The sequence below is a fragment of the Papio anubis genome, chromosome 12 (assembly GCF_008728515.1).
Source record: "Papio anubis isolate 15944 chromosome 12, Panubis1.0, whole genome shotgun sequence".
Taxonomy (NCBI): Eukaryota; Metazoa; Chordata; class Mammalia; order Primates; family Cercopithecidae; genus Papio; species Papio anubis.
Window position 1 is genome coordinate 14,878,145 of NC_044987.1, and position 23,518 is coordinate 14,901,662.

Below are 23,518 nucleotides of genomic sequence, written 5' to 3' on the forward strand. Positions count from 1 at the left end.
CCCAAAGGAGGTAAAGGAGAGAACCTGGGGCCCCTGGGGAAGTGGCTTCCCGGGGGCAGAGCAGCCTGTGCAGTGTGTGCCAGGAGTGGGGCAAGCCTGCAGGAAAGCAGGAACAGATGACTTCAGAGGTGGGGCGGGGCGTAGGGCACGCAGAGCATGTTAAGGCTCTAGGGAGACTCATGGGAGGGCTCTGAGCAGATGTGACTTACGCTTTAACAGGATTTGTCTGGCTGCTGTGTGGAAAACAGTCCACAGAGGGAAAGGGTGGAATCAGGAAAGCAGTTAGGCAGCCATTGCAGTCAATAATCCAGATGAGAGATGAGGGTATCTTGGATCAGGGTGGTAGTGATAGAGATGGTGAAAAGAGGTCAGGTGCAAGGTGCATTTTTTTTTTTTTTTTTGAGATGGAGTCTTGCACTGTTGCCCAGGCGGGAGTGCAATGGCACAAACTGGGCTTACTGCAACCTCCACCTCCCAGGCTCAAGCAATTCTCCTGCCTCAGCCTCCCAAGTAGCTGGGATTACAGGCACCCATCACTACACCCGGCTAATTTTTGTATTTTTGTAGAGACGAGGTTTCACCATGTTGGTCAGGCTAGTCTTGAACTCCTGACCTTAGGTGATCCATCCACCTAGGCCTCCCAAAGTGCTGGAATTACAGGCATGAGCCACTGTGCCCAGCCTGCATTTTCAATTATAACTTACAAACTACTTGGGATACCAGTCATTCTTGTGAAACAGATAAGACCGTACACTCTACCATACTGCAATGATGTGACTTGAGAGGTCCAGAAAATTCAAACTAGTTGAGGAAAATGTAGGAGAGCTTTATTTTTTATTGGGTCTCTGCTGTTGAAGAAAGCACAAAAGTAACAATAGTGAACTTATAAACTACTGCAACACACTGAAATGAGTCAATCCCAAATGATCATGAGGCTGCCACTTCCTCAAACCCTGTCCTCATTCCTGCAGAAGAGAAGAACTTTAACCATTTGAAAACTGGCAGAAGGACCACAGGCAGGCATGGTAAATTCTAATTTGCATTTATTTGCAATTTATACAGGCTTTACTATGCTATGTCAGTATGTGATTAATGGAATGACCTTAGCAATTGTTGCAACCAGAATGAGAGGTGCAGACCATTACTACATACAAATTCGAAAGAGAAAAAGATCATGGTAAACTGGAGAAGAGAAGGCTTCTGAAGAAGGGGCTGGAGAAGTGCAATAGGCAGGGAGCAAGGATGAGGAAAGGCATTCCTGGCGGGGCAGACTGCATGTATAAAGGCTTGTAGTAAGGAATCAACTTGGATAACAAGGACAGCAAGGAAGGTGAGTTGACCAAACCCAAGGTAAGGTTCCATGATGGAAGCTTTGAAGGCCAGACTGCACAGCCCAACAGGCAGCTGGGGAGCCATTGCTGATCTTTGAGAAAGGGAGTGGTTGTGTCTACACAGTGAAGATTAACCTGGTGACTGTGGGTGGGGTGACTCAAGGCAGGCAGAGGCAAAACAAAAGTGGGAGATTTAGGAATTGACCACGGCAGTAAAACCTGGCATAAGTTGCATGGTGGTGGCAGTGGAGACGGGGAGTTGTGTCGAATGGAGAGGGTTTGGAAGGAAGACGGCAAACCGGGTTGGTACAGATGGGTTTTGAAGTGGTGCTGAGAATTGCAAACGAGAATGTGCTAGAGGTCAGTTTTCTAATGTGTCTGCCCAGATGTCAGTGATGTGAGACTGTCTTGGAGGCAGGAGGTATGGGGTTCATGCTCCAGTATGTTGGGAAACATGGCATTTGACGTGTCCCTCTAATAGTTCACAGTGTGCATGAGAAGGTAACAGGCTCTGATGCTTTGTCTAAGCCAACATTTCGACCCCTGTATTTTTGCTGACCCTTTGAGCCAATGGTTTGAGGTTCCATGGGCCACAGTTTGGGAGATGCTATGGAGATACAGTCCCAGAATTGGGCGAGAACTATGTACCCTAAATAATTTGGAGAGCCAGCAGGATAAGGGTGACTCCAGAAGCTGATACTAGTCTGTCACTAGGAAAGAAAGCAGAGAGTCAGGGCTGAGGGTCCCAGGACAAAGCATCCAGCGAGACAGCTGGAGCAGAGAGAAGGAGCAACACAGCCGGAGATAGCACTCAGAGAGGAAAGCCGAGGACCACGGAATCTTGTATTGGAAGGAAAGGGACATGTTTCAGAAAAATGGCAGCTCCCTCCATCTGGATGCTTCCTTAGCCTCCTGGCCTCTCCAAGTCCGGCCTCCTCCAAGAAGCCTTCTCTAATGCCAAGACACGCCACCTCGTTCCCCTGCACCCTGCACTTCCCTGCCACTTCCCTTAACATCTGCACGTGCTGTCTCTGAGTGTCCTTTGCTTCCCCGGCAAGGCTGTGAGTTTCTCGTCTCCCATGACTAGCAGGATAGATGCTCAATATGTTTGCTGATTAGAGGGATGGTTGAAGAGAGGAAGACAGGTGTAGACAGGAGAGATCATTCAGATCTGAGTGAGAACTGAGGAGGGGCAGGCAGGCTGAGTACGGAGGAGGCTAGGTTCTTCCCAGCTGCCTCTGGGGTACCCCTGGTGGAGGCTGCTCCCACCTCGTGGGGAGCAGTTGTGGGACCCTTTTGAGAGCGGTAAACAGATGGGACCTGGTGAGCAGGGAGACGCTTGAGGTTCCAGGGAGGCTGCTGCAGAGACAGGCGGTCAGGACAAAGATCCCATTAATATGTACTGGGTAGCTGCTGGCTTACCTGCACCAAGGATGGTGGTGGCAGGTGGGGAGTGGGGTCCTCCATGGCGGTGTTCCTTTGCCAGCGCTCACATGTACAGGAGCCCCTGGGCGGTCCCAGCTCAGCCGCGTGACCTTGGATGAGTGAGTGGCCTCCCTTCCTTGGGCCCTGTGTTTTCGTCAGCCCTTCCAGCCCAAATTCCTGGAAGGCCTTTCCTCTTTCCTAGAATCTCCACCCTGCTGCAGCCTGCCGAGTGGGACAGCACCCCACACATGCCCCGGGAGGAGCATGATTCCCATAGAGTGAGAGATACTGAATCAGAGAGTGAGCAGGCAGCAGTATACCGGCAAACTGGCCCTTTACGTGGGCCTGGAGCGAGGAGGGCCTGAGCGGCTGAGGTCAGCCTTCTGGGCTTGCCCTAGACCCGCAGCCTAGTGCCTCTGACTGAGGCCAGCTATGGTCTCCGGTGCCACCCTGTGGTGGTGCCAGGAACCGTTTCCCTTAGCCTCACCTCAGGGCCTCTTTGGCCTGTGGCATGGCCCTGGTTTCAACCACCTTCCCAGGCCCTGTAAGGCAAGGGAAAGGGCAGCGTTGCCCAAATAACAGTACTGTGGCCCGGCCCCACTGGCACAGAAAGCCACCCATCCAGCCTTCTCTCCCGTCCCACCTGCTTCCTTTCTCTTCTTTTCACCTTTCCTGCCTCCTTGTTTCGGCTGTGTCCACTGAGCATACAGATTTGCCCATTCACCTTCATCATGTCAGCACAGGCGTGCGGGCCCTCCCGGCATGTGCTCCCTGAGTGACAGGCTTGCTATGATGGCAAGGGTGTGTGCCTGTGCATGTGCCCACTTGCGTGTACTCGACATTGCCACACACGCACACACGCACGTGCTTTCACCCCCATTTCTGCCGTCCTTGCGCTGTGCTCGTGCCCTGCCATACTGGTGTCTTACACTTATAACCCAGGCTGGCAGCACTACCAGGCCCCCACCTTGCCCTGCAGGCCCAGACCACAGCCAAGAACCACAGCCCTGGTTTCTGGCACCTTGGCAGCTGATTGGCACTCACGGGGCATCTCCTGAGCCAGTGCCTGGGAACCTGTTTTCCCTGTGCCCTGCAGGCAGACAAAATCAGGTGCAGAACACCTAGGTGGCTCCTGGTTCTGGGTCTTGGAAGCCAAGGCGATGGGGTTGGGACACAGTGACTGCCAGGTGTCTGGCAGAGGGGTATCGGTGACATTTGCACACGTTCTATGTGCAGGAAAAGCAACGTTGCATTATTGCTGGGTGACCTCAGGCAAGTTATTTAACCTCTGCAAGCCTCTGCTCCTCGGATATCCAATGAGAATGAATGGCATACCTCCTCAGGGTTGTGGCAGTGAATGGCATCGAGTGGACAGTGTGCTGAAGCTGGCAGTGGCACATGTGTCTCACTGCACCATGAATGGGGATTCAGCTGGGCCAGCACCACACCAAGGACAGTGGGGATGGAAGGCCCTGGTGCTGTGGGTACTGCCTTCTGCCTCTCCTCTTGCCTGTCTCACTCCAGCTACCAACGCTGCGGCATGTTAGGGCTCTAGGAAGGGTGGGGTGCTGCGGGGCCTCAAACTGGAGCTGCTCAAACCTGGGGTGCAGACAGCCTGTCCTTCCTGGCCTCTCCTTTCCCTGTCCCCCGCCTCCCTCCCACCCCTTCGACACCCCAGGAGCACACGCTGATGCTGTCCCCTCCATCTCTTTTCCTCACCCAGAATTCCCCTACACCCCGTCTCCTCCCGAACATGGGCGGCGCGCCGGGCCGGTGCCCACGGCCATCATTGGGGGCGTGGCGGGGAGCGTCCTGCTGGTGTTGATTGTGGTCGGCGGGATCGTGGTCGCCCTGCGGCGGCGCCGGCACACCTTCAAGGGTGACTACAGCACCAAGAAGCACGTGTATGGCAACGGCTACAGCAAGGCAGGCATCCCTCAGCACCACCCGCCGATGGCGCAGAACCTGCAGTACCCCGACGACTCGGACGACGAGAAGAAGGCCGGCCCGCTGGGTGGAAGCAGCTATGAGGAGGAGGAAGAGGAGGAGGGCGGTGGAGGGGGCGAGCGCAAGGTGGGCGGCCCCCACCCCAAATATGACGAGGACGCCAAGCGGCCCTATTTCACCGTGGATGAGGCCGAGGCCCGTCAGGACGGCTACGGGGACCGGACTCTGGGCTACCAGTACGACCCTGAGCAGCTGGACTTGGCTGAGAACATGGTTTCTCAGAATGACGGGTCTTTCATTTCCAAGAAGGAGTGGTACGTGTAGCCCCCCTTCCAGAGCCTCTGTCTGTGCCCGCTCCTCCCCAGGCCCTCCCCGCACGCCCCCCACCTCCCACTCCAGGAGCTAAACAGAGACTTGCCCAGCTGCCCAAAACCAGCCCCGAACTCCTGGGGGGCCAGGGGAGCCCAGGGCAGCCACGACTTGGCTTTGTGTTTTATTTCCTCCCTCTCCTCCGCCCTTCCCCATGGTGTTGTGTTCGACTGTGGCTTTAGTGTTACTGTATCTTCCCTTTACGGGCCCCACCCACGGGCCCCACCCGCCTGCCCTCTGTGTAGGGAGCCCTGTTCTCGTCTTGTGTACCTGGGCATCCCTCCAGGGTTTGGGGAACCAGCCTCCCCCGCCCCCCAACACTGGAATTTGTTTGTTTCTTCACTGGGGGTGGAGGGCTCAGGGGGCTCTAAGAGGGAAAAGCCCCCCACACCCCCAGATGCTGCTCCTCCTCCCGGGGAGAGGGAACCCAACACCCAGCAGTGAAAGCCGATGCATCCGGGAGTTTGGACCTTGGGTCTGGACAGCCGGTGTACCCAAAAGGTAGGGGGAGGGGTGCGGCTTCTCCCCAGTTCCCAGGGAGTCTTGTTTGTGAAGCGGGGCCTTGGGCAGTGTTTTCCTGCTGAGGGTGGTTTTGCATTTTTTTTCCTCATTGGCCCACAGAGAGTGGAGTTGGCCTAGCTCTGATGCGTTCCGTCTTTATCCCCAATGTGCCCCCTCCATTAGGGGCTCCAGATGGGCTCTGGCCCACACTTGCTCCTGCCTCTGCTGACACATGCACACACACACGCACACACGCACACACTGCTCCTCTCTGCCTGCTCTCCCCTGGGGTCCCATGCCCTGCCCCATCCTGACACTGCCCAAGGCCCACCCATCTATTTCCACCTGGTTCCCCCTTTAAGCTGAGAATGGGGGCAGCCTATAGAAGCTTCCAGAGACGGCTGAGACTGGGCCCTCAGTGCCTCCACCCTAGGATCTCAGGCCCACCCCAAACTGCTTCTTACAGCATGGAGGTTTCTCTGATTTCTCCCTTATCTAGCAACACTTGGTTCTGTTGGCTAGTCAGGGCTGGGATCCCAGGGGGAACCACCTGCAGGAGTCAGAAGTGAAGCAACGTCCACACGGAGGGCAGTGGAGAAGGAAGCCCACATGGCAGAAGCTCTGCAAAAAGTCTGAGGGACTGAGGAGTCCATAGGATGCCTCACACACAAAGGCCATTGTCAAAGCCTGGGGCCTGGCAGAAAGTGAGGGGGGTGGGGCCGCTAGGCCACCTCCTGCGCAGCCATACCCTGGTCCCCATTCTGGGATGAGGGGAGGGCCTGGGAAAAGCCCTCCCTTTGAGTGCAGATTCCCTTTTTGAATGGGACATTGAGTTCGTATCAGCCACCCCAGATTGGGTCTTCCCATGTATGTAATGGAGGAAGACCCCTCCCAGCCCTCTCTCAGTCCCCCAGCTCGAAGTGCCTCAGTTCCTCCATCTGCTCCCAGATTCCCCGGCACTCTAGACTTTAGACAGGCATGCCCATGGGAAGGACCCTGGGATGGAGAGGCAGGCTTCGCGGCCCTTCATGCCTGCCCACTGGGATCCACGTTAACTCACCCCAGGGTGTCAGGGGCTCTGCAGGATGGCAAGTGTTGGGGAGGAGGGAGGCAGACCACTCTGTGCCCCACGGGCACTGACCCACCCTGCCATAGGCTTCCTAAGGGAGCCCCCCAGTCCCTCCCCTCCCCTCCCTGGTGCTGCTATTGAACCCCCAGCCAGCTCCATTTCTGCCCTGGCAACCCTGGGCCCAGCAGGTGGGCCATCGTTGTCTGGCCCTCACTGCCCTGGCCCCAGCCCAGGCTGCCCAGTAGCCACGTAGCAGAAGTCTGAAGCCATGCCAGCCCTGGTGCGGCTCTCCCCTCTTCACATTTGGGGTACTGGATGGGGCGAAGTTAGGGGAGAAAATTATGGGGTCTTTCCAGCCACAGGGCAGAGGGAGGTGGAGGAGCTGGGCTGCTTCTCCCTGCAGTATTAGTGTCCCCCAGGGCAGGGGACCTTTTCCACATTACATCACTGCCCCATCCCACCTTACACCACTCTGGCCCCTCTGCTTGGTCCCCTTTTCCCCCAGGCAAGAGGCAATCCCAGGGGCCTGCCTGATAGAGGCATTTCCTGTCCCTGTCTCCTCCTGCATCTCCTTTATCCTGCACTGCCACACCCTATTCCCCATTCTGTGATGGACTTTGAAGGCCCCAAGCCCAGCCAAAGCACTGAGTTCCCCCTTAAGACACCTCCACACCCTCCCTACAAGCAAAGCACAAATTTTGGGGTCCATGTAGCATGGGCCACGTAGGAGGCTCCTGACTTGCCAGGGGCCCAGCCTCAGCATACCCACCGAGCAGCTGCCAGCCTGGGCTGAGCGTGGGCATGAGGCAGGGGTCAGCACTTGGGCCTAGGGATGTGAGGTTTTCTGTGCACCAAGTTTGTGGGAAGGTGGGCACTGCTGCTGGACCCACAGACACAGTCAGCTGGCAAAAGGGAGGTCTACCCCAGCAGAGAGATGAGGACGTTTGGCTTCTCCTTCATGCCCACAGCATGAGCTGAGCTTCTGCTTTGCTGGAAATGAAATAACTTGGTATTAATTGTGCCAAGGCCTCCCCAGTTGTCATCCTGCCTCTTGTTGCCCTCCCTGTCCTTGCCCCCGCCCCACACCCACGCCCCTGTTTCCTTACAGATTTTGATATTGTTCTAATGTGTAACAACCATCCAAGTCCCCTTTTATCAGAAGGGTCTGAAAAGCAGCAGCATAGAGTAGGTGAACACAGGCCTGCAAGTGCGACCACCTCGGACCTAGCACATGTGCCCACAGAGGACACACTCACACCTCCAACATACCCACGCACAGGTGTGTGTACACACACATACACACGCATGCGTGCATAGCCAGATGGCCACTCAGCACAGATGTGGCAGAGGGAATGGTCTGATCCTGCTGAAAGCCCTTAAGGAGAAAAAAAGATTTCCCAGTGCCCGGGCTATAAGAGAGCCTCATAGGGGCCCTGTTTCCTGGGCATGTGCCCCCTCTGCCAGCCAACCCCCACGTGCCCAAGTCACTGGTGCAATAACTTTACTGCCTTCGTCAGAGCAGAGAAATTGGGAATTGTGTTAGGTGGGTGTAGGCAGCTCTGCTGAGCCAAGCAGACACGGGTGTCCCCTCCTCTGGGAGGAGGGGAGTGCTCCCAGGCCTCGGGTCCAGACAGAGACCGCCAAAGCCTGACTGCCAACAGAAACCCTCTCCTAGTGAGGGGCAGATGGGGGCACCCCAGGTCCCCACACCCACAGGGAGGCTTCACACACCACCTAGTGCCGGGGATGCCAGGAGGCAGGCCCCTCTGCTGCGGCCCAGGTGGTAAGGGTGCCCAGGCCTCTGCTGCTGCCACCGCTGCCAACACTGCCCAGCTTGCAAGGCCAGGAGGAGCCCCTGTCCCACTTGGTGCTGCTGCTCTTCTGACCCCTGCTGTGAGGAATGGGATTCTTGGTCGAAAAAAATTGGTTTTCCTTTTTTGTATAAATGAAAAGAATCCAGGAGAAGCTGCCACCCTCCCCTCCAAGCGTGATGCGCTACCTTGCTTCGCTTCGGCGTCTTGTCGCCCTTTCCGCCTTTGGTCCGGGGACAGCCCAGCAGATCCTCCTGGTTCTGACCTGGGGGTGTTTGCATCACCCCCTTTTACTTGTATTAAAAAAAATGATGGGTTGAAAATGTATTGAGGAAAAAAAATGTACTTTTTTATAAATAAAGTGTTTAAAACAAACTGGTTTGCATCCCATCACTGCCCTGTTCCATGGCAGTGGGGACGGGGAAGGGGTGGAGCTGGACGGGGTGGTGCAGACGGATGGTGAGGGGAAGGGACCCCCACCCCGTGCCCAGGTTCCAGGGTTCCAGAGGAGCAGGGGCCCTGAGGGAGACTGCTCACAGGCTGCCCCAGAACCATCTTCCATGCAAGCGAGAAGACTGTGGACTTTGACGGCAGCATCGTAGACGGAGGGGTGGGCGTCCACAGACAGAGGAAGGCCTTTAAGAAAGTAAGGCCTAAGAGGGCTGGGGGTGCACACAGCAGAGAGGGAGAGCCCTGCACCGGCTGGCGCCTTCCTGGGGGTATGGGTGCCTCCTGCCCCAGACTCCAGTTCCCCTGTCACCCACTCCTGCTGTCCTGTTCCTGCCATGTCCCCTCCTGTGGCCGATTGGAGACGAAAACCAGCAGTGTCACACCTGCTGTGTTAGCTCCCTGTGGATGGAGAAGAGCTGAGAGCTTTATCCTTTCATCTTCTATTTCGAAGATACTGCCCAGCCCCAGCCCCTGCAAGCTCTCCCTGTGACCCAACCCTCCTGTGTCCCCCATTTCTCTCCAGGGGGCTGGTTGTTTGGAGAGAAGGTCTTCTTGCTCCTTGGTTACCTCCCCACTCTCCCCACCAGCACCATCTGCTTCCCATCTCCTGGGCTGGAATGCAGGACAAATTGATCCTGGGGGTGGAAGTGGCAGGGGCTTCAGAGACTGCCCCCTCCCAGCCATCCCTCCGTCACCCCCCGCACCCAGTAGCATCTCCTTTCACTGAAATCCATACCAACGACTCCTGGGAAAGGGAGGGGGTAGGAATGATAGAGCCAAGATGGCTGCTTAGCAGAAAACCCTCCTGCCCGTTGTGGGCAAGGTCACATCCTCCACACCCAGGACTGGGGCTGGACAGGCAGAAGTAGGCGTGCAGAAGGAGAAGCCAGCAGCTGTTGGCAGCTGGCTGAGCCTCCTCTGGAAGGCCAAACCCAGCATCCTAGAAGGGGCTGTGTTTAGATGTTGATATTCGAATGAGATGCAAATTGGTTGTTTAAGCGGTCACTTCCTCAGTTTTCCAGGCTGTCCGTTTAAGTTAATTTTTAATTTGTGCAGGCAATAAATGCTTAATTACATTATTAATATATTGGAAGACAGCAGTGGACAGAACGTCCTAATTGGCATTTAACTAGAGTGTTCTGGCAAATTAGCCAAGACTCTCCAGCAGCGGAAGGAGGGCAAGTCGATTAGTCTCAGGCACAACCCCTCTGGACAGAGCTTTGGGCTGGAGAAGCCAGACTCAGTCCCTTCCCCAGGCCTCGGTGCCAGGATGTCCCCTTACAGACATCCCAGCCCAAAGGATACTGGGAGTCCAGGGCCATACTCTTAGTCTTCTAGTCCAGTTGGGCCTTGGAAGAACTTTCTGCTAGGCTGTGGCTCCTTCTGCCCAAACCACAACCTTTGCCTCCATCCCTCCAACACCACCCTCAGCAGAGCAGAGGACCAAAGGCCCGGAAGCAGCACCTGTCTGAGTGTCTAAGGTCCCCCTGGGATGTGTCCACCATATCCCTATCTTGGCTGGTGGGCCCAGGACTAAGCTCCTCTCTGGAGACCATAGAGGCCTTTCTCTCCATTCCCCTATCCTACCCACTCCTGGTTGCAGACGGTTAAGGAGATAAACTTGATGAATTCAGGAATTCATTTATTCATTTACAACACGTTTTTGGCCACTCTGGGACTGCAATCCTGTGACAGCCACACCCAGCATCCCGGCTCTAAAGAATTCAGAACCCTGGGTATCCCCGATTCCAAAATGGCCAGTGCCATCCTTGCCACAGGCTGTCGCAGACTTGTGTGTAAAGTGCTGGGGTAGCACAGGACAGGAGTGGGTCATTGTGTTTGGGAGGGTCTGGAGTGACATTTCACCTGGACCTTGAAGGATGTGTAGGAGTTCTCCAGACAGAGATCTGTTAAGAGTATTTCCGGCAGCCTTGAGAATTTACCATCTTACATTAGTTGTTCTAAAAGAGATCATCTACTCCAACACACTCATTCTGCACATGGAGAACTAAAATCTAGAGAGGAAACTATGATTTGGCCCAAGTGTGCGCCAAACATGCTCAAGGGCACAGCCACATCCCAAGAGCAGCAGGAGGGGAGGAACCCAGGGGAAAGGATGGCACCAGCCTGACTCCTGGGAGGATGCTAGATCTAGTACAAGCTTCTGTTCCCTCACAAAGCAGCAAGAACCCCCAGTGGGATATAAACTGAGTTTGCAGGATCCCTATTGGTGTTAAGTGGAGCTGTCAGAGTCAGATGGGCTCATCAGGGAAGACTTCCTGGAAAAGGTTCTATCTGACATGGTTTGAAGAATGAGAAGGACATGGATTGGGTGAGAAAGTTGGAGGAGGAAAGCCCTCTGAACGCTCTAGGGGAGCTCCAGCTACACCTGCTTCTGAAACCGGCACTCTGTACCAGTGCCCACAGCTGGAGGCTCTGCCCCCACATCCTCCAGACACCATGCAGAGCAGCACTATGCAGAGCAGTCCTTGGGTTCTACCCAGATGTTGGCTTCTTGGACCCCAGATCCTATTTTCTCCCCTGGTTTACAGGCTTGATGGCAGAGCCAGACCAAGTCTCTCTCTATGGGGGACTGCGTTTCCACTCCGCATCCCCAGAACAACTCCCAGATGAGGCGCTGCAGGCAATGTTCTCACCCCAGCCTCCTCTCTCCCAACCATGCCTCCCACAGCACACACATAGCACACACAGACACTCCAGGAGCTGGGGCCTCATCTAATCTGGCCCTTCTGGCAACTTGGCATCCAAGCTCATCTTGAGCTCCATGGAGAAAAGCACAGGGCTGGCTGCCTGGCTTGAGAACCAGCTGTAGGGCATCAATCATCAACATACATCACAGGCCCCATTGAGCGCAGAGAACTTGACTCAGGCTACACTCCAGAATCATCTGGGGATTTTTAAAAATCAGGCCTCGCCCCACGCCAATAGGGTCAGAGCCTCTGGGATTGGGATTGGGGCCTAGACAGACTTTTTTTTTTTTTTTTTTTTGAAATGGGGTCTTGGTTTGTCACCCAGGCTGGAGTACAGTGGCACAATTACGGCTCACTGCAGCCTCAACCTCCTGGGCTCAAGCAATCCTCTTGCCTCAGCCTCCCAAGTAGGCTACAGGCACTTGCCACCATGCCCAGCTAGTCTTATTTTTATTATTATAATTATTGTTATTATGTAGAGACAGGGGTCTCCCTATGTTACCCAGGCTAGTCTCAAACTCCTGGCCTCAAGCAATCCTCCCAAAGTGCTGGGATTATAGGTGTGAGCCACTGTGCCTGGTAACAGGCTTTTTTTTTTTTTTAGACAGAGTCTTGCTCTATCACCAGGCTGGAGTGCAGTGGTGGGATCTCATCTCACTGCAACCTCCGACTCCCTGGTTCAAGCGATTCTCCTGCCTCAGACTCCCCAGTAGCTGGGACTACAAGCATGCGCCACCACACCCAGCTAATTTTTGTATTTTTAGTAGAGACAGGGTTTCACCATGTTGGCCAGGATGGTCTCCATCTCCTGACCTTGTGATCCACCCGCTTCGGCCTCCCAAAGTGCTGGGATTACAGGCGTGATCCACTGCGCCCAGCCCTAACAGGCATATTTTTAATAAGCTACCCAGGAGATTCGAATGGATAGCCAGCATGGAGGCAGAGGCCGCCCCAGGTGTCAGTCCTGAGGAAGAGGTGGGTCTTGAGATAGGAAAATGGGACTGAAGGGGTGGGGAGTTGGGTGATTCCGTGAATTAGCACACATAGGGTTTGAGTGCTGAATAATGCTATTTACTGTTGTCATCATTAGTTGTCATCCATCACTTTCATGTTCATCATTATCGTCACCTGTGAGACTTGGGATCCCAGATGACTGTAATGGAGGTCACCACCTGAGGCAAGTAGGGGGCAGGGTGGAGCCACACCCATAATCCTCATGAAGCAGGTTTTTGGGATTTAGATCACCTATGGGCGCTTGGTCCCTGGGCATCTTCCAGAAGGGGAAGAGGGATTATGAAAGAGCCCAGGCAGGAGGTCCCATAGGCCCTCTCTGAATGGAGCTCCTTGCTCCATGATGCTGTCAACCTAGGAGAAGTGAATGTGCTTCATGAAGGAAGGTGACGGTTCCCCTATATCCCTTTTAGGCAGATGAGGGAGGACCCTCTGAGAGAGGCGGAAGGGGAGGGTGGCAGGGCCTGTGCTCTTAAGAGTCCTCCGCTCTCTGCCTGAGGACGGGCCCGAAGGTCCCTAACAAAGGCCTCTTCTATTCCACAGTGAGTAAAGACCTCCTTGGGGATGACTGAACCAGAGACCAGCTGGCCAGGGTTCCCCAGCCTGATATCCTGCTCATGCCCACCATCCCCTCAGTAGCCAGCTCCTTTTCATTTTGCAACACTCCTGGGACCCTCATCCCTGAGAGCCCCTATGGCTTCCAGGGCAAAAAGGGACAGCAAGTAACAGAATGGCACAAGCTGCCTTCCAACATAGGCTGGCAGCCCCTTGAGGGCTGGAATCTTGTCTTTTTCTTTTTTAATGTGATGCTTCACAAATTTGCATGTCATCTTTGCACAAGGCCATGCTAATTGTCTCTGTATCGTTCCAATTTTAATACATGTGCTGCCAAAGCAAGCATTGGGATCATGGCTTACTCATCCCCAGTACCCAGCCCAGAGCGAGCACAGAGTGGGTGCTCAACAGAGGCTGAACCAAATTGAACTGATCAAAATGAGAGTCAAAAGAGGCCTTTTAGCTGGGCATGGTGGCTCCTACCTGTAATCCCAACCCTTTGGGGACCTGAGGTGGGAGGATCGCTTAAGGCCGGGAGTTTGAAACTAGCCTGAGTGACACAGCAAGACTTGCATCTCTACAAAGAATTTAAAAATTAGCCAGGTGTGGCGCACACCTGTGGTCCCAGCTGCTTAGGAGGCTGAGGTGGGATGATCGCTTGAGCCCAGAAGTTGGAGGCTGCAGTGAGCTCTAATTGTACCATTGCACCCCAGGATAAGCGACAGAGTGAGATCTTGTGCTTAAAATAAATAAATCAAAATAAAAGAGACCTTTCAGGTGGTGAAGCCCAACCTTCCCCAAGACAGGGGTTTCCCTCCAAATGTGCCCAGCCTCTGGTGCTGGGCAAGTCATTGCCTCTCAAAGTAAGCCCTGATGCCACAGGGCTACCCTTCTATGCGGACAAAATTTCCCTCCCCTAAGCTTCACCTGTTAGTCATCTAGATATTTCCCTGGGAAGCTACACAGAATAACTCCATCTAGCCTTCTTGGGATAGTCCTTCAAATACCGGAAGATGGCTACTCCTCACCAAACCACTTTTTCAGATATTTAAACCTATGCTATCATCATCAGGCCACTTAGCAACACAGCTGTTAGGAGCCTGGGCTTCAGAGTCAGGCAAACCTGGGTTCAAGTCTTGACTCCACTGATCAGTAGCTGTGGGAAAGCATTGTCACAATGGCCAGCTCAGAGCAAGCCCTCACACCAACATCAAACAACCCCAGTTACCTACGGACCCGTCACAGTGTGTCCGTGTGTGTTCACTGACTACCACAAATGGACCCCTCTGGTGTAAAATGTTTTTTCTTTTATTTTTAGTGTGGGATTTTTGATAGTGGGAGAGGCCATACCTATGTGGAGTTAGGGAGTCTATTTCCCATAGACTGTCTGTACCTTCTACTCAATCTTACTGTGAGCCTAAAATTGCTCTTTAAAAAAAAAAGTCTGTTACCCAGGCATGGTGGCTCACGCCTGTAATCCCAGCACTTTGGGAGGCCGAGGTGGGTGGATCACCTGCAGTCAGGAGTTCTAGACCAGCCTGGCCAACATGGTGAAACCCCATCTCTACTAAAAATACAAAAAATTAGCTGAGTGTGGTGGTGGGTGCCTGTAATCCCAGTTACTCAGGAAGCTGAGGCAGGAGAATCACTTGATCCTGGGAGGCAGAGGTTGCAGTGGATCGAGGTTGCACCATTGCACTCCAGCCTTGGCAACAAGAGTGAAACTTAATCTCAAAAATAAAATTAAAAAAAAAAAATTAAGTATATTTTTTTAAAAAGTCCCTGGGCTGGGCGCAGTGGCTCACACCTGTAATCCCAGCACTTTGCTAGGCCAAGGTGGGCAGATCACAAGGTCAGGAGTTTGAGACCAGCCTGGCCAACATGGTAAAACCCGGTCTCTACTAAAAATACAAAAAAATTAGCCGTGCGTGGTGGCGGGCGCCTGTAGTCCCAGCTACTCAGGAGGCTGAGGCAGGAGAATTGCTTGAACTGGGGAGGCAGAGGTTGCAGTGAGCCAAGATTATGCCACTGCACTCCAGGCTGGGTGACTGAGCGAGATTCTGTCTCAAAAAAAATTAAAAAGGTGTTCCTGAAGAAACATACACACACAAACACACACACACACACACACACACAAACACACACACACATTGCCATCTCCTTCCCATTCTGAGGGCCAGGTATTAAATACTGGTCCCTGGAACTGGTCTGACCAGCAGGGGATGGGGGTGGAGGGGTGAGGAATTGTCTGTGTGTCCTCCCTGAACCTGGCCTACCCCCTCTTACATGCTGGGCACAGCCAACCCATCTAACCTTAAGAGGTTGGCATGGGATACAGAGGGGCTCAATCCTGGTGGTTAAACTTCTGGGGCAGGAGGGGGTTGGGTGGGTGGGTGGATGGATGGATGGATGGATGGATGGATGGATGGATGGATGGATATTTGGATGGGCAAGTAAACCTTTGCGTTGTTTTCATGTGTGCCACCTCTAAGCAGATCTTCTTAACTCTGTACTTGGGCTGCCTATTTACTCCCCAAATGTAATTTTCATGCATCTCTGCAATGTTTTATCTTGGTGATGAGGGACAGCATTTCAGCCTGTGGCATTCCTTTTGGATGCTGATTCCATCAGTTCGGTCCACAGCAGACATTTATAGAAAACCTAGTGAAAGGAAAGAGACAGGGCCTTAGAGTCAAACTGACCTTGATTAATCCCTGGTTCCACCACCTATCAGCTCTGCAAAACTTTGGCAAGGTGCCTGCCTTCCCTGAATTTTATTTCTCAATCTATGTGAGTAGACTACTGGGTTGTATAAAGATAGTTCATATATGGAGTAAGGTATTTGTAAAGCAGGTAATAGGGATACTTGCCACCGATGGCTGTAAGGATGAAAGGAGAATTGACTCCTTGTAAAAGCACTCAGCAGAACCCCTAGAACAGACTGAGTGCTCAGCTGCACTGAACTAGCATAGTATCCTTGCTTACTGTTATTTTCACTACTGTGTATCTGCCCTAAGTGGGGAAACAGAACTTGTCATGGAAACAACATCAAGTAGTAAGACACTTGCCAAGTTCCAGGTGGGATCCCAGCTCTGTGCCTTCCTGGCTACGTCATGAGCACCACTCCCTTATTTTCTCTCTGATTTACATCATTTCGCACCATGACCCACCAGCCTGTGGAGGGGCAGCACGGGTCTGGAGGAACCGGGATGTGCCCCTCAGGGCAGGGTTGGGTTGGGATCCCCGCACTGGGCCACCCTCCTGCAGGGGGCATGAGGCCAGCTGCAGGAACGTGAGGGCACATTCACCCCAGAGCAAAGGCTTCCAGTGCCTTCTACAGTTTCATCCACAGAAATGCCCCAGGAGCCGCCTGACATGGGAAGCGAGAGGATAGGTCTCAACAGTGATCATTTTTACTTACCAGGATCCTGTGTAAGGTTTTGGTACTTTGTTATTTTTCATTTTCAAGCTTTTTTATTGAGGAATACAGTAACAATAGTAAAGCACGCGGTAACAACAGTAAAGCACGCAGATCTTAGGGGTTCAGCTCCATTTGTACACACCCATGTCACCACCCCCGGATCAAGACTGTGAGTCATTCATGCTCCCTCCCAGGCATGACCCCCATTCTGGAACTTCACAGAAATGGAGTCATATCTAGTCTATTCTATACATAGAATAGAATCGAGTATACTATTTTTGCAGCTTTCACTCAACATGATGTCTGTAAGCCTCACCCATGAGGTCTGTTGTCCATTGCTGTGTATTATTATCCCAAAGTGTGAAAAGGCCACAGTGTGCCTCTCTCTTCTACCATCAGTGGGGATGTGAGCGGTCTCCAGTTTGGGACAATTATGAATAAAGTTGTTACAAACATTCTTGTACGTAACTTTGGGGCCCATCATCCTCATTTCTGCTGGGACTGGAACTAGGGTTAGTAGACACAGTCAGTGTTCCAGAGTGACTGTGCCAATGTCGCTCCCACCAACAGCGTATGAGAGTTCCCATGGCTCTGCTTCTCGCCCACTCTTGGTGCCATCCATCCTTTTAGTTTTTAGTCTTTCTGGCAAGGGCATAGTGGTATGTCATTATGATTTAATTTGCATTTCCCTATGACTAAGGATGTTGAGCACTTTTTCATATGACTATCAGAGATGTAGGATTTTGAAAGGTTCCAAGGCTTTTAAAACAGAGTGTTTGAAGGCCCCTGGAGCTCAACAGGAAGGGTTGGTGTGTATCTACTCAGCCAGGCTGGGGCCTTCTAGGAGAGATCCCTGTTCTGGTGGCTTAGGAGGCACTGGAGAGGCTGGGACAGGATGGGTAGAGCCAGAGAAGGAGGGGGAGGAGATGTGCTCTGGGGGAATCCCAGAGGAACAGGAAGGACAAGCCAGCCATCAGGAAACAGGAGTCCTGAGGCACAACAGAGTGACTGGCATGAGGCCTCGAGGTGTCATGTGACCACACCGGGTGGGGTTCACTGGAAAACCTTCCTCTGGTCCCCACAATTGATCCTAAGCAATGGAAACTTCCTGGGGGGTTCATGACAAGAAGGACAGGGGACAGTAAGTCACACCAAATGAGATTTTCCTTGTTGACTATAATGGGTTGGAAGAAAAGGGCAGGTGGTCAGGGCTGGATGGCAGCTGACGGGAGGGAGGTAATATGCTGGCTAGAGGCCTGGACTAGGAGACAGGGGACTGGGCTCTGCAACCAGCTCTGCCACTTCTCACCAGGTGACCTTGAGCAAGGCCTTGCCTCTCTGATTCCATGACCCCTCTCTGCATATGGAACAAAGAGCCTGGGCAATGGAAGATGGGAGCCTGGCGGCCTCTCCCAAGTTGCTCCTGAAGACAAAGCAGCAGGGCTCGGTAGCAGGTCCGCCCCAGAGCTCTTAGACAGCCCTGACAGTGATGAATCACCACACCCCACTCCATCTCCCTGATCTACTGCAATTGATCCTGAGCCCAGGTGCCTGGGGTGATAGTGGCCAAGGGCAGCTTCCAGAGAAGTCTGGTGGGCAGCAGCTGCAGTGGGAGTGGGGGGATTGGGGTGGGCATAGTCTCATCCCTTACTGTGAGAGTGACCCACTCTGCCTTCCCTGCAGAAAAGAGAAGGAGCTGCCCTTCTAACAAAATAAACAATCCAAGCCCCCATGAGAGGGGAACAGAGAAGGGGCTCCAGGGAAAACCATGGTAGGAGCAGGCTCCCCCTGTCTCCTCCGACAGCCCACTTAAGGAGTGTGGGGTGGTAAGGACAGACCCCCCCCTAAGAAAGATTGCGGCTGTCTGTCTCCAGGATTTCCTCCACAGAAGTATCTGTTCACCCTAGGAAGATCTGCGGGCTTGACCAATGAAAACTGTAGGTCTCTCACATGATACTTTTTCTGAAGACACACCCAAGCCCCAGTGGGAATTAGAGCCCCCAGCTGGCTGGTGCTGGCCTTCCTGCAGGCTCTGGGATAAGGATAGTACCCAAAGTCCCCTGATTGGGAAGCTTCTCCCTCTGAAACCCTCTACCTCCTCTCGTTTTCTGCTGTCACCTCCCAGAGGTCAAATTCTCCTTTCCAAAGCCTGGGCTCATGGGTGTCCTATTCCATGCCCTATTCTTTTGTCCCTGTAATTCAACTCATGCAAACCCCAAGCAAGAGGTCTAACTACCTATCCAACAATTACAGACCATTGGAATCAGATGGAACCTCAAAGATCATTCTCCCCAACTCTCAAATGGGGAAATTGAGTCCCAAGAGCCTAACAACAGTAAGAATTCTTTACATTTACATGATGTTTGGAAATTACAAAGTGACTCAAGATATTTTAAACACAAATAAGACTTACAATATCACTCCCTAAGTGCCAGGCACTGTTCAACACACTTTGTAACACTGAATCCTCACCTCCATCCCCAGAGGTAGGTATTATCACTATTACTATCACCCCCAACAGGGACATGAAGACGTGGACAGTTTCCCAAAGTCCCCAAAGCCATTGAGGAGCTGGGCTTTACACCTAGGCAGTGTGGCCCCAGAAGCCGTGTCTCTAACCACTCTGTGACTCTACCCTCTGCCCACTGCCATAGAAACTGTGACAGGCAGAGCCATACATGCCCTGGCATCAGGGCAGGAGGATGCCCAGGAGAGGGAGACTGCACCAGCCTAACTCCACAGGGGATCCCGGGCCCCATACAAGTTTTTGTACACCCATGAATCAGCAAATGCCCCAGGTGGGGTGAAACCTGAGCTCGTGGGAACCGTGTTTGGTATCAAATGGCATCATCAGAGGCAGGCCGGGCTCGTGAGGAAAGAGTTCCTGGAAAAGATGCTATGGAAGAGGATTTCGTAGAACAGAAGTGATCTGGAGAAGTTGTAGAATACACAGCACTGGGAAGGAGTACAGACCTCCATGCAGGTGTCGCCAAGAGTAACTAGAATAGACCAGGCCCCTCAACCTGCAGGAAAGGGACCTCGGCGCCATGATCCTCATCACCCAGGGGAGGTGACCAAGGGGCAGGTCTGCCCAAGCCTATTTAGCTGATGATTCACCCGAGGCCCAGGGAGGTTCAGTGCCTTGCCCAAGGCGACACGGCGGGGTGAGCAGTAGACTCAGAACTTGGACCCAGGCCTTCTGACTCCAAGCCAAATGCTCTTTACACTGTCCCGAACTGCCCCTTAGAAAGAAACAAAGTGCCACCATGGCTCACAGTTTTCCTTTGGCTTGTATCTTACTAAATGCATTGAGCATCCACAGTCCTGCTTGAGTTAGTGCTCTGGGATCTCAAAGCACAGCCTAGACACACACAAATGCTGGTCGGTGGGCCCAGTCTTGGAGTCATGCAGGCCTGGGTTCAATCAAGTCTGTCTCTTAGTGATTTGGGGAAAATAGTATAAGATGGAGACCACAATGCCTGAGACTCCCAGGGCTGCAGTGAGGGGCAAGCGAGATGCGATGCCCACTGCCTGTGCACAGAATTACGGTGTCCACACCACCCTACCCAGCCCACAGCCACCCCCAATCCCAGTCAGATCCAACTATTCCCCAAGAAGGACCTGGAGGGCTGCTGTCCCCATTTCTTTTCTTGAGGTTGTTTTGCCCTGACGTGAAGCTTCCCATGGTGCTGCTCATGGATCTTGCCAGAACTAAACTGCCCCACTCCCCACCACATCCATAAATATGTTCCGGTCTTGAAGTTCCCCAGATTCCTTGAGTCTTCAGTCACCCCAGCGTATTGGAGCTCATCCTCTCCCCGAACGCGTCAAAATACACACGCACTCTTCGAACCAGAACTCCGCCTGAGGAGGGTGGATTTGTGCCTTCCACCTTGGCCAGGCCAGGAGAAACTCCACGGGGTTCAACTTTATTTTAACAGAAGCATTTACATATCTAAATCCCCTCTCATTTTAATTACTTCAGACCATGCTGAAGTTATCTCAATATATACTCGATTTGAGGGATTTTCCACAAGGACCTGAGGCCACAGCATGGGGTCCTGGGAGGACAGAGGGCCACCTGCTTAGATGGGCAGACAGCTCAACCATCAACCTCCATCACTCCAGGAAGACAGGAGGCCCCTCAGCTTCTGGCCTTTTGCTTTGGGAATTCTAAGCTTTTCAGGTCCCCTCCTCCATCCATTCCCTCCTGGGTGTGGGGGTCTGTCTTGCTAATGTGATCATGGGAGGGTGATGCTTCCACTCCCCCTGCTGATGGCTCATTAACTCCAGAATCACCTCTGCCTACCTTCTAAGTGCCCAGCAAAGGTGGACCTACCTGGAAGAAGAGGGTAAACAGACGAGCAAGAGGCAAGTTGATGGGGGTGAACTCTCCATGCCAGACTGAGTAAGAAAAGAAACGTGGGTTTCCCTGAAGTTGGAGCACCACTGCCCCAGCAAGGCTCAGAATCCAAGTGAAAAGCCCAGCAAGCTTACACTCCCCTTATGTGACTTTGGAAAAGCCACTTTGCTCTTGTGCCTCAGTTTTCTCATCTGTAAAATGGTTCTATCAACCCATGTTCCGCATGTTTTCTAGGATAAGCAAATACATGAGAATGCAGGTGAAAACCCTTTATAAACCATGAACTTCTGTGCCAGCGTAAAGGATTATCACTATGCAATGACCTTTCAAGGTCATTTCCCACCAAAGGGACCCCAAGGCCCAGCTAGAATACCCTCAGTGGCCAGAACTTCACTTCCTCCTGAGTAGCCCAAACTCTGCCGGCGGGGCTGACCTTGACAGATTTCTAGCGAGTCTGCGGCTGGATGATCAATTATATCAAGAGAAGAAATAGGTGCTCCAGAAACTGCCATTCCTGTTTTCCTTATTTTCCTGATAACATTCCTCTTTTTGAAATTTTTTTTTTATTTTTGGAGATGGAGTCTCACCCTGTCACCCAGGCTGGACTGCAGTGGCACAGTCCTGGCTCACTGCAACCTCCACCTCCCGGGTTCAAGCAATTAGCCTGTCTCAGCCTCCCAAGTAGCTGGGACTACAGGCCCACTTTGCCACACCTGACTATTTTTTTTTTTGTATTTTTAGTAGAGACGGGGTTTCACTGTGTTGCCCAGGTGTGTTTTGAACTCCTGAGCTCAGGCAATCCACCCACCTCAGCCTCCCAAAGTGCTAGAATTACAGGCATGAGCCACCGCACCTGGCCTTTTTTTCTTTTTTCTCTTTTTCTTTCTCATTTTTGAGATGGAGTCTTACTCTGTCGCCAGGCTAGAGTGCAGTGGCACAATCTTGGCTCACTGCAACCTCCGCCTCCTGGGTTCAAGCGATTCTCCTGCCTCAGCGTCCTGAGTAGCTGGGACTACAGGCACACACCACCATGCCTAGCTAATTTTTTTGTATTTTTAGTCGAGACGGGGTTTCACCATGTTGGCCGGGATGGTCTCGATCTCTTGCCCTCGTGATCCACCCGCCTCTGCCTCCCAAAGTACTGGGATTGCAGGCATGAGCCACCATGCCTGGCAACATTCCTCTTAAACAAATACTCATCTTGTCCCAGGTGAAATAAGGTGGAAGAACACCTTGTCCCCGTTGGCAGTGACTGTCGTAGCAAGAAGCTCAAGCTGGCAGGATAGGGTGGCCAGTTGGGGGGGGTTTGGGGATTGTTGAGGACCCCCAAGAGCCAAATCCTGTTGAGATGGAGAGCAAGGGAAGAGCCTGAAAGAGCTGGATGTGTGGCCCCTCCCCAGGCCACCCCTCAAACCATCCAGGGAGGTCCTGTCTTGGTGGGGCAAGTGGGTGGGTGAGGGTCTCCTTGAGCACCCAAGACTGGGAGAGAGTGATGAGTCCCCAAAACAGGGAGCAGGGGGGTTGGGGGACAGGCTGTTTCTGAGACCTGGGGCAGTATGTATGTTGGGGTGGGAAGAGGGGCAGTTAGGCTGCTATTCCCTCCTCTCACCAGCCCAAATACAGGTTCCCTCTTCCTCTCCACCCAGCTCCAGACCATGCCTTATGGGTGGAGCCTGCTTTTGTTTTTTTGTTTTTTTGAGACAGAGTTTCACTCTTGTCACCCAGGCAGGAGTACAGTGGCACGATCTCGGCTCACCACAACCTCTGCCTCCCAGGTTCAAGGATTCTCTTGTCTCAGCCTCCCAAGCAGCTGGGATTACAGGCCCACCCCACCGTGTCCAGCTAATTTTTGTATTTTTAGTAGAGATGGGGCTTCACCATGTTGGCCAGGCTGGTCTCAAACTCCTGACCTCAAGTGATCCACTTGTCGTGGTCTCCCAAAGTGCTAGGATTACAGGCATGAGCCACCATGCCCGGCCTGGAGCCTGCTTTTGAATCCAGCACTGCAGCCCAGCTCCCAGGTGCCCAGGGATTGTCTCCATGGGCGCTGAACTCGCATCTTTCTGACTCTGCACACAGTGCCAGTGAGGCAGGGGTCCAACTTAACTATTCTAGTGCTGTTGCCACCCACGCCCTCCTGCCCCAGTCTCAGACCCAAGCCCCAGGAAGGGAGGCCAGGAGTGTCGGAGTCCTGCCAGCCTAGATGAGAGGAGGCTCCCTCAGCGCCACCTAGACCCACTGGAATTCCCACCCTCGGGGAAAATGGAAGCCTCCTGGGTGTGGGGAGTCCCTGTGCAGTGGCCAGCAGCTGAGGGAGGGAAGGTGGCTGGAGAGACCTGACAAAGACCCCAGATACTCCCACGGCCCTCCCTACACAGGCAGCTTCCTGGGCTCCACCCCAGGGGTTTCATTGGCTGGGACCCTGGAACATGGCTGTTTTTAAAGCTCTTCGGGGGACAATGACCCCAAACCAGTGATGTTTGGTTTCTGCAGAAACAGTCTCAGGCCCTGTGCTCTGCCCAGCTGTCCCGCTGGGTGCTGGACAGTGGCTCCA

At 53.2% G+C, this 23,518-nt stretch overlaps 1 protein-coding gene and 1 non-coding gene across 2 annotated transcripts in view; one reads left to right on the forward strand and one right to left on the reverse strand.

The window, feature by feature from the left end:
• NECTIN1 (nectin cell adhesion molecule 1) overlaps nucleotides 1–8,828 on the forward strand; it is a 68,456-nt gene extending 59,628 nt beyond the window's left edge. The window contains exon 6 of the mRNA XM_003910837.5: nucleotides 4,480–8,828. Coding sequence (XP_003910886.1) covers nucleotides 4,480–5,027 — 548 coding nt within the window. The 3' untranslated portion in view covers nucleotides 5,028–8,828. The remainder of the gene's footprint in view (nucleotides 1–4,479) is intronic.
• A 4,592-nt stretch (nucleotides 8,829–13,420) lies between these two features.
• On the reverse strand, nucleotides 13,421–13,522 carry LOC116269852. The gene has a single exon (XR_004177670.1). It is a non-coding gene; the product is annotated as a U6 spliceosomal RNA (small nuclear RNA).
• Nucleotides 13,523–23,518: the final 9,996 nt, after the last annotated feature.